Source organism: Bombyx mandarina, chromosome 25 (genome assembly GCF_030267445.1).
Source record: "Bombyx mandarina strain Sakado chromosome 25, ASM3026744v2".
Lineage (NCBI taxonomy): Eukaryota > Metazoa > Arthropoda > Insecta > Lepidoptera > Bombycidae > Bombyx > Bombyx mandarina.
The window spans coordinates 1,600,820-1,612,484 of NC_143231.1; the positions used below are offsets into that span (position 1 = coordinate 1,600,820).

The 11,665-nt window shown below is 38.9% G+C and overlaps 1 protein-coding gene across 1 annotated transcript in view; it reads right to left on the bottom strand.

Annotated features, from left to right (window-relative positions):
• Positions 1-10,238, bottom strand: part of hth (Meis homeobox homothorax) — a 347,668-nt gene extending 337,430 nt beyond the window's left edge. Inside the window, 4 exon segments of the mRNA XM_089738552.1 lie at positions 9,628-9,706; positions 9,709-9,726; positions 9,729-9,798; positions 10,233-10,238. Of these exon segments, the coding sequence (XP_089594678.1) occupies positions 9,628-9,706; positions 9,709-9,726; positions 9,729-9,798; positions 10,233-10,238 (173 nt within the window).
• Between the last annotated feature and the right edge of the window lie 1,427 nt (positions 10,239-11,665).

The window sequence follows — 11,665 nt, forward strand, 5'->3', positions numbered from 1 at the left end:
TACTTGAAAACAAATTATTTTTTCGTAATATTTTATTTTATCATTATGACATATTTAGTTCCTATCACAATCTGTTCTTTTCTGCATATTACTTTTACAAAATAATGTTGATGTTTCACATCTGCCAGGCGTCCCGTGACGGCTCACATTTTTTTTTTAACCTTAACTAAACTTTTTTTTTTATTGCCCTTGTAGGCAGACGAGCATACGGCCCACCTGATGGTGAGTGGTTACCGTCGCCCATGGACTTCAGCAGTCGAACCCGTCGCTTGAGACTGAAGGGCTCGACGAGTAAATTAGCCCATAGACACAACCCACTGAGTTTCTCGTCGGATCTTCTCAGTGGGTCGTCTTTCCGATCCGGTGGTAGATTTTGCGAAGCACTGCTCTTGCTAGGGCCAGTGTTAGCAACACTCCCGGTTTGAGCCGCGTGAGCTCACGTCAAAGCGAAGCTGAAATAGCCTCTCAAGGCTATCAGCAAAGGTAGGGAAAAAGTTAATCTACCCGCTAATCACTTGGAAATGCATTATTATACTATTTATATGATTATGAGGGTAATAAAAGAAAAACCGAGGCGTGAACCGAGATGGATCGCGGTACAGTTGTCGATCGTCGCGACGTGATCCAGATACGATCTTAAGAGATCTAGATAGATGTACGGTTCCACTTGTAGCGATTTAGACTTTGAATAGCATTAGCTGAGCCACCTCCTTTTGCCTTTTTTTTCTTTTCTTTTATTTATATTGTGTTATATTTAGTGTGAAAGGCAATAAATGATTTTATTTTACTGGTGGTAGGACCTCTTGTGAGTCCGCGCGGGTAGGTACCACCACCCTGCCTATTTCTGCTGTAAAGCAGTAATGCGTTTCGGTTTGAAGGATGGGCAGCTGTTGTATCTATACGTGAGACCATAGAACTTATATCTCAAGGTGGGTGGCGCATTTACGTTGTGGATGTCTATGGGCTTCAGTAACCTCTAATACCAGGTGGGCTGTGAGCTCGTCCTGCCCATCTAAGCAATAAAAAAAATATATATGGAAACCAACTCGACCAGTCTTCATAGAACTTCGACAACCGACAAACAACAAACATGCGACCCGACGAAGCAATTGAAATCGAACAGCGAAACATTTACACAAAACTACGTAATTACATACGTTCTAATCAAACATAAAGAGCGCCTACGAACCGTAAAATGTCGTTGGCTTTATTAAAATCGTTACTTATTTGTATAACAAGTTTAATTACATTTTAATGGCGTTTATAAAAGTAATTACGGGGCTTTTTTTCGAGACGTTTTACAAACCGTATTCAATGTCATCGGTTGAGGGTTCTCTTTTTATCTATGTCGCACTGTAATTAAGTCAGTCTAGTGTGAAGCTTTCATTTCCTGAGCTTTATGTGATAGTTTTAGCATTAAAATCTATTGGGTACGAATGTGGTTCTAATATTGGAAGATCGGCTGCGTCATTTAAATGAGCTTAAGCAGAAGCACTTTATAGGCTGCTGTCCATGTCATGGATAATACCTATACTAAAATCATTAACTGTCAATGATGAGCAGTCATGATATTTTCAAATTACTTATACATATAGATATAACGGTAGGCAGCGGCTTGGCTCTACCCCTGGCATTGCTGACGTCCATGGGCGACGGTTACCACTCACCATCAGGTGGACCGTATGCTCGTCTGTCTACACGGGCATTATAAAAAAGACAAAATGTACCTGTTGTTGCTTTTTTATTGAGAGGCACGTACAACCCTGCTGAACTAATAAGACTCATAAGTCCCAACAAAATCTAGTCTGTGTTCGTTGTGTTTAGAACCTTAAAACCTTGCCGACAAGCATCAAATTAAGTCACACGAAAATCGGTTGTCGCGAAAACTGCGAATTTAATTAAGAGGCGAAGTAAAACCACCGGGAACACACTGCCATACTTATTCATTTTCCATAAATACTATCCTAAGCCGGTTTTAGACTATTTCGATGTTCAGCCTAACTTAATTACTTAAACTTAAACTTGCTTACTCTAAACTTAATTATTACAAACAGTATTAGCTCAATTTACGTTTACAACAAACTATAGTTCGATTAATGCGATTTAAGTGATTCCTCTTCATCATCTCTCTCATTTATTATCCATGGTCTTTATCTAGCCGAACATTAGGGCTCCGAATTCCCACGAATTCACTGGTGGTAGGACCTCTTGTGAGTCCGGACGGGTAGGTACCACTGCCCTGCCTATTTCCGCCGTGAAGCAGTAATGCGTTTCGGTTCGAAGGGTGGGGTAGCCGTTGTAACTATACTGAGACCTTAGAACTTATATCTCAAGGTGGGTGGCGCATTTACGTTGTACATGTCTATGGGCTCCAGTAACCACTTAACATCAGGTGGGCTGTGAGCTCGTCCATCCATCTAAGCAATAATAAAAAAAAAACGTTGAAACTAATTTGCTCACTTTTACGAATATAATTTTGAAACGTTTAGCGATTCCATAAGCGCACCGCACCCGCTGTTATCGTGACCCCAAAGCGCGGTAGCTAAGCGGTTCCTTGACGAGTTTTGATCAGATACGGCCCAGATTGCGGTAAGTGCTGACTCGAGTGCCAAAGGTCGCGTCACGATTACATCTTTTTAGTGAATAAGTTTGTGTGTCCCTACATTTTAAGCGGCGTACTTGGAGCTTTTATTTATTTAATGGAAATGATATGTTCTTTAAATATAAGTAAGGCGTGCTAACGATCCCTTCATTAGGAATTGGACCTTTAAGAGTGAAGCGGCTTCCTTTCCCGCCTGTTGGCTCAATTTTTATATACTATAGGAAGATGGATGGGGTCACGGCTAATGATTAACAGTTACCAGGGTACGTAGATATGTGACGAGAATCCAAACTCCTCACCAGCACCTCTCGGACATATAAAGCCAAAGTCTATTGTAATACAGAACGGTTTTATCAACATTCAAACAAAAACACATCGCTAATTCGCGGCAGAAATATGCAGGATTGTTATAAGTGTAGTTTATTTATATAAGACTATGTAATCGTGAAGTCGTTAATGCACATATGTTAGTTATATAAGTAATTAAAAATATCGGTAACTGTCTAAATGCTTTGAACCTAAGCACATTCGCATCACTAGACATGAGGCGTCTTATCCTTTAGGTCACGACGACTTTGTGACCTTTAAGTACTTAATTCATATTATCTATATATTAATACGTGAAGCAAAAACTTTGTATCCCTTTTTACGAAAATTGCGCGGACGGAGGAGTATGAAATTTTACACACTTATAGAGAATATAGAAAAGAAGTGCACAATGCTAATATTTTTTTTAAATAATGCCTAAAAGATACATTAAATCAATAAAGAAAACATTACACACACTACATACCATGTATTTGACGCACACACGCATGCATACTATTTATTGTCAAACTTTTGTTCTTGACGTCTGTTGTCAAATTGAGAATAGAATATATGTAGTTTGTCTTTGTTAATATTTTTTATAGTGTAGTCTTGGCGAAATTTGTGATTAAAGAAGTATAAAATACAATCATAATAGTGTACAAACTTACAATTCCAATTAATTATAGTCGAATTTCGACTACTGCGGGACCTCTAGTGAAAGTATTTATTCGAATGAAGCTAACGTATGAAATATTACGTTACTTCGTCAAAACAAATACACGTTACAATTATTATTAAAAATTATCTTAATCCGATAAGAGGCACATATAATTAGTTTACAGTAATAAGCTTGCACCCATTAATACCACTGATAATTATTAATTCAATTTAGTTAATCGCGAAGGACGATGAATACAATAAAGTAAAACTTTTTTTTATTGCCTAGATGTGTGGACGAGCTCACCTGGTGTTAAGTGACTACTGGAGCCCATAGACGTCTACAACGTAAATGCGCCACCCACCTCGAGATATAAGTTCTAAGGTCTCAGTATAGTTACAACGGCTGCCCCATCCTTCAAACCGAAACGCATTACCGCTTCACGGCAGAAATAGGCGGGGCGGTGCGGACTCACAAGAGGTCCTACTACCAGTAAAACGTAGTGTTTAAGTACAAATTCAAACTTTTCGGGTTATTTCACGATTTGGCGACTTGGTTAGAGTTGGAGGTATTTTGCATAACACGCTTCATGGTATTTCGAAGGCTCGAAAACATTTTGCGTGGTCACAGGAGACTTCATTTTTATCACTGACCGTCCTAATGCCATCAGCCCCTCCGATGTAACTATTACTTTTAGATCGACAATAAAATACACGAATTTATTAAGACTACGGAAAAAACCTTCTCTTAAATGGCAAAAACAATTCTACAATGCGCAAATCAATCCAAAGATGCTCACGCATAGATCCCAAACTAACAAACAGACGAATGTTCATTAATATTAAACTCCGACGATGTTATTTCTACTGGTGGTAGGATCTCTTGTGAGTCCGGACGGGTAGGTACCATCGCCCTGCCTATTTCTGCCGTGAAGCAGTAATGCGTTTCGGTTTGAAGGGTGGGGCAGCCTTTATAACTATACTGAGACCTTAGAACTTATATCTCAAGGTGGGTGGCACATTTACGTTGTAGATTTCTATGGGCTCCAGTAACCACTTAACATCAGGTGGGCTGTGAGCTCGTCCACCCATCTAAGCAATAAAAATAATAATTATGAAATTAAAAATAAATGGTCCAAAAGCGAGACTCGATTGTAAATAAGGTAATTTGATGTGGTGGTACGTAAACGATGCATTATCTGTGGATGATAAACCAATTTTTTTTATTCGATTAGATCGATAAGGTGATTGACTTAGAATTATAATTTTATAATGATATCGATAACACTCCACATGAACTGCGCTAGTTACATATTTACCGAGAAAGTGTATTTTTGGTTTACTTTTATTTTAGTCTGTAAATCAATCTGAAATATAATGTTTTTTTTTTGCTTAAAACTTAAATCCATTTTCAGCGGCAAGCAGGCATTTTATGGTAAGAGGTTACTTTTAGTCTGGACGTGTATTGTACGTCTGGTCGACAAATTTTTGGGATTAGCGCGCTTTCTTTGCGTACAGACACGAACTTGCAAAATGCGCATATGCTACAGGAATACTCTGGAAGAAAAGAATAAAAAGGTAACATTATTGTCTTTTTCGTAAATCATAAAACCAACATAGAAAGGAAGAAAGAGAAACAGTTCCTCTCTATGGCGCGTTGCAATGGATATACTACTCCAGATCCAAAGCAAGGAGTGGTGGTGTCAGGCAGATCACTATACAGCATGCTGAAAGGGCATACCGCGCAAACCTCACATGAGGCCGAAAGGAAAAAGATGGAGCATTCTGAACGGTAAACCAATGTAAAATTCAGTAAATGTCTTATGTCCCTTATTAATATTTTTAACTTGAATAAGTTCATAACCCTCCGTGTATTAATACGCTTTTGTTAGCTTCCTCGTATGTATGTTAGTATGTAACGGAATCTTTGAACATGATTTTGACCCCCCTTCAAAACATCGTATTAACTCGAAATTTTGTATACTTACTAAGGACCGATGACAATAAAATATTTAAAAAAATATTGAAAAAATTTCAATTCAACTAAAAAATGAAAAATAAATAATAGTTTAAAAATATATATCATTTTTTTATAAATGCATTATGGGATGACGTTAATTAAAACAACTTTAAATTACGCAATGGTTACTAAGCAAAACTACGTATAATATTATTTTTGTTTGCGCAACACCACATAAGGAACGTCGCGTCTGTCTTTTTAAATTAAGGATTCTGCTTGCCCTTTAAACGTTAAAATTATGTAAATATATTGCTAATTTATTGTTAAGTATTTCAAAAGATCATCTGATATTACTCGATCTTAGTAGTTCCTAATAAATAGGCCGATGACCTCGTCCGAAACTACAGCGTGTTGAAAATCATGAAATCGAAAATTTAACTTAGCGTCTCAGTTTTTAATTCTTAATTATTTTTCTTAGGTACATAGTTGAGTTTGTAGTGATACCTTCCCCACTGTTTAGTCTCAAGAATGTTGTGTGAAAGGATGCTGTATATCTCCTATCTTTGTCTAACCGATTTCCTTTAATTTCAGTATTAACAGTAAATAATTTGGAAATGGCATTTATCTTTGCCAATGCTAAAAAGTAATGCAGTACACAGATTGAATGTAGGAATCTCTTAACCCTCAGACACAGCCCACTGAGTTTCTCGCCGGATCACCTCAGGTTTCGGATCCGATGGTAGATTCTGCGAAGCACAGCTCTTGCTAGAGTTCGTGTTAGCAACGTCGTCAGGTTTGAGCCCCGTGAGCTCACCTTCTAGTTAAGGTTACGCTAATATAGCCTCTCAAGGCTATCAGCTGATGTAGGAAAAAAAAGGGATCTCGTGACATCAATGATTGTGCTCGAATTTCGATCACTGGACAAACACTGGTATGTAAACTTGTAATATCCATCGACGGAACGACATGTTAGCGGTATGTGCGTTACGCGTTACGATAATACTATTTTGATAACAATAATCACAATCGTACGCTTATCTCGTGGATTATTTGAGCTTTGGGATTTGTTATATTTTTTTTTTAAATGTTTTTACAAGTAATCCAAACGTCCGTAAAACTAAGCTGATACCAATTCCACGGTGAAGGAATAACATCTATACTATAATCTATACTAATATTATAAAGAGGAAAGATTTGTTTGTTTGTTTGTTTCGAATAGGCTCCGAAACTACTGGACCGATTTGAAAAATTCTTTTTCCATTAGAAGCCGACATTGTCCCTAATGAACATAGGCTACTTTTTAAAAAAAAAAAAAATATTTTATTTTTTTGGTTTCATGTGTGTTTTAATGTTTCCGAAGCGAAGCGAGGGCGGGTCGCTAGTCGTGTAATAAAAATGAAACCCGCAAAATTATAATTTACGTAGTTACTGGTGATCTCCCTATCTCTGCCGTAAAGCAGTAATGCGTTTCGATTTGAAGGGTGGGGCAGCCGTTGTAACTATACTGAGACCTTAGAACTTATATCTCAAGGTGGGTGGCGCATTTACCTTGTATATGTCTATGGGCTTCAGTAACCAATTAACACCAGGTGGGCTGTGAGCTCGTCCACTCATCTAAGCAATAAAAAAATAAAAAAAACCGTAACAACGAATATTTCCCGGGCTTGTTGTTTTGGCGGGTCTAGTTTCGGCGGGAAATCGAGAATTTCCGAATTCAATTTGATACGTGATCTATTTTTTGCTTTATAATCAAATCAATTAATAAGACATTTACCACTCAGATTTAGAACGAAAAAAAAATAAACAACGGATATTTAGAGACGACGAGTTCTATGCCGAATTAATGCCGATAATGACATTGACATTAGTTGTTTTAAATGTCAGTTGGAATAATGCACTGAGCTTGTAGAGTTTAAAGGTTTTAAATGTTCGTCATGAATATTTTTTCACGAAGGTTAACATTTTATTACTGGTGGTAGGACGTCTTGTGAGTCCGCACGGGTAGATACCATCACCCTGCCTATTTCTGCCGTGAAGCAGTAATGCGTTTCGGTTTGAAGCGTGGGGCAGCCGTTGTAACTATACTGAGACCTTAGAACTCATATCTCAAGGCGGGTGGAGGGATTTACGTTGTAAATGTCTATGGGCTCCCGTAACCACTTAACACTAGTTGGGCTGTGAGCTCGTCCATCCATCTAGGCAATAAAAAAAGAGCAGTACGTCAGACTTCTGGGTAGCAGAGAGCAAGTTTTTTTATTGACTTCGAAGGCATACAGACCTCCTCGTGGTGAGTGATCTCGTTTGAAGAATATCATAGCATTTAGAATAGACCATAGAATACCAACGTAGTTCACAGAAAAATGTTGTTTGATACCACTTTAGGAGTGCAGTAGTGAGACTGAAGTCTGCTGCGATCGGGAGAATGGTAAAAAGATACGACTGGATCAACTCAAGCTGCTACTCATCAGGACACTCCTCATGTATCATATGTTATTGAACCGGCGGAAAATGTGCCTCATAGCCAGCACACGACGTGACCACTTTCATCTAAATGATCTATTTGTGATCACCTGTAGCGTTGATGCTATGTCCTTTGGATTCATTATCACAAATGGAACATCACTAATTATATTACGATTATTCAATTCGCTAAAACTAAATTACTGTTCGAACTGATGTAGATAAAAGAATAAAAATAAAATAAAATAAAAAAGAGATTATAAATTGATTATGTTAAATTCACATATTAGGTATGTATCGACCCGACCGTACATTACGATATCATCGATCGACATTATCATCTCATTAATACGTTTTGTTTATATAATTACACAGAGAATTAACGGACGCCCGTTATTTATGGCTAGAGTCGAGCCTGCCTTTTCGTTTGATAGATAAGACACAGAATCACATCACAGACAAAACGGTCAACAATTCTTACCGCCGAAAATATACATCCCACCCGCAAAAATTTAAAATAACATTCACATGCTCATGTTACCGGTGGTAGGACCTCTTGTGGGTCCGCACGGGTAGGTACCACCACCCTGCCTATTTCTGCCGTGAAGCAGTAATGCGTTTCGGTTTGAAGACCAGGGCAGCGGTTGTAACTATACGAGACCTTAGAACTTATATCTCGAGGTGGGTGGCGCATTTACGTTGTAGATGTTTATGGGCTCCGGTAACCACTTAACACCAGGTGGGCTAAGAGGTCGTCCACCAATCTAAGCAATAAAAAAGATTCCTATGCATATAATAGGTACGCGGAAGAAGCGAAATCTACAGGTGTATTCTATCTCGTTCTCCCGTCGGCTAATTCCTATAGGCGTATATGTCTGTCCCTTTTCAGTGTCGCTTTTTCGTTTCAATCTATTTCAAATGACTAGACCGTTAAATAAATTTACAGTTCAATAATTATCTTATTGTTATTGTTACAAATATCAAAAGTCGATTCGCGGGAAAGGGACCGAGCATCCCTTACTAACGAACCAACATCAGTGTGCTTAGTGCGAGTTTTTTAACGTTCTCGATAGCGTAAAAGTTAACGCAAATTTGTATGGAGTTGGAAAGTTTGGCTACGTTTGCCGCTAGGGGCGCTGTTCCAACCGCATACAAATTTGCGTTAACTTTTACGCTATCGAGAACGTTAAAAAACTCGCACTAAGCAGCACACTGCTCAGCTATGCGAACCACGTTACCTGAAGACATGAAATCAAATCTCGTCTTTAGCGATTCCCAACCACTGCGACATATCCTTCATCAAACGAAGCTTAACAATTCCTATTCGATGCAGTAGCTTGAATATGCTCCTGGTATTGCTGATGACGGGGAACAACGGTAACCATTGAATTGAATATGTAAATGTATTCTAACAGATAATTGTTTTTAATACAATTTTTTTTTTTGATACATTTAAGTGTGTTTTAATGATGCTATGTACAGATATGGACTTGTTGTTGTTGTTTGAAATAAAATAAACTCATCATTCATTGATTCATTCAATCATTCATTCATACAGTAGGTAAGCAGCAGGATCGGTATTAAAACATTATTAACAAAGACAATAATTAAAAAAGCACACGTTACCACACGAACTCACCCGTAAATAGCGTCTTTGTCTCTCTTGTGGACTAGTGGTTCCCCGGGGAGGGCGTGAGCGGGTGCTGCCGGCGGGGGTAGTGCACTGGAGCCAGGTGGGATGGGTCAGCCTGTGCTCGTGGTACATCGCTCCCCCCTCCATGTAACCTCCGCCGTGGAGGCTCTCGTCGTACTGGAATGAAAACAATAAATTATTACTCTGATTTTTTTTCCTACCTAAGCTGATGGTCTGGACAACTTCAGCGTAACCTTAACTAGTAGTAGTAGACGTTGCTAACAGTAACCCTAGGAAGAGCAGTGTTTCGCAGAATCTACCATCCAATCGGAAACGCGACCCACTGAGAAGATCCGGCGAGAAACTCAGTGGGATGTATCTATGGGTTAATTTACTCGCCGAGCCCTTCGTCGCAAGCGACTGGTTCGACGAGATAGATGACCGGTACTCTGATTACTGTAGGCGATGGAAATGATAACAGTTCAGGGGGTATAGGGACTGCTGAATGTCCCGCGGAACCAATATCCTGATAAGGATTCACTTTTAATATTTTTAGTTACACCCACACACACACTCGTGCTCCGACACGCACACAGAGGGTACACTAATACACTCATTTTAATAATTTCGTTAATTTAACTTTAAGCTCAAATTATATTGTCAATTTTCAACAGTTCAAGCGCAGATGCAAATTATGATTGTGTTTCTACTTATATGCTAACAATAAATTAAAAATTTAAAAAAAATCTGATATGAAAACCTAAGTTAATGACACCCTTTTTGTTTTCGTGTAAAAGTCTTCAAATCTGAACAATGCTCGATTGATGGAAACGTGATGTTAGTGCAAGATATTCGTGTTACCATGGACTACACACACAACGCGTTAACATTAGAGAGAGACAGAGAAAGAGAGAGTATTCTCTATTGTACACAGAATGAATAAACAATGCGAAATATTATATAAAAAAAAAAAGTCGCAAAATTCAAAATCAAATCAAATCAAAAAAATATTTATTCAACATAAATGAAAGTACATACTTGTTGAACGTCAAAAAGAACTACCGCCAATTCACAAACACTGGCCTCCGTCCTGAGAAGAACTAGCAAGAAACTCAGCGGGCATGTCTTTTTTTTTAAATATTAGATTTTTTTAAATATTCCGTTTTACAATGAGTATTATAAACGTAACAATTATTGCAATATTGATCTCCTTATCTTACTTATGACTGGACCGCCTCAAATACATGAATATTAGGGGACCGTCTCCGAATCGGTGGAATGAACCTTCGGACTGAACGCAGAGGTCAGACGTTGGCGAGTGGGCGCTTAGAAAGCCGTGGTCCGACCACAAATAATCTGTTCATCTTATACCAACGTGCGTTGTTAAATAAAAATATACCTAATGTATCTTTTAACGTTTTTTTTTATCTATGCCTTATGAAATAGATTGCGCTTTCTTTTCCCTACCTATGCTGATAGCCTTGAGAGGCTATTTCAGCTTCACCCTAACGTTAGTAGGTGAGCTCGCGGGGCTCAACCGGAGAGTTGCTAACACTGACCCTAGCAAGAGCAGTGCTTCGCAGAATCTACCACCGGATCGGAAACGCGACCCACTGAGAAGATCCGGTGAGAAACTCAGTGGGCTGTGTCTATGGGTTAGTTCGCTCGTCGAGCCCTTCGTCGCAAGCGACGGGTTCGACGAGGACGGTGACCGGTGCTTGTGGTGCCTAAAAGCACCGTTAATGGATCAGGAGGATCCGTAATGACGTGCTTTGGGCGACGTCGACGGTTTACCATTCGGTCTACTGGGTCGGGTATGTAATTTCCAGCGGCTACGATGAGAGGGTTCTCATGTCGTGCCGCCTGATTGCGCTGAAACATAATACTTTATTTATTTATTGCTTAGATGAGTGGACGAGCTCACAGTCCACGTGGTGTTAAGTAATTACTGGAGCCACATCTACGATGTAAATACGCCACCCACCTTGACATAACAGTTTTAAGGTCTCAAGTATAGTTACAAAGGCTGCCTCACCCTTCAAAC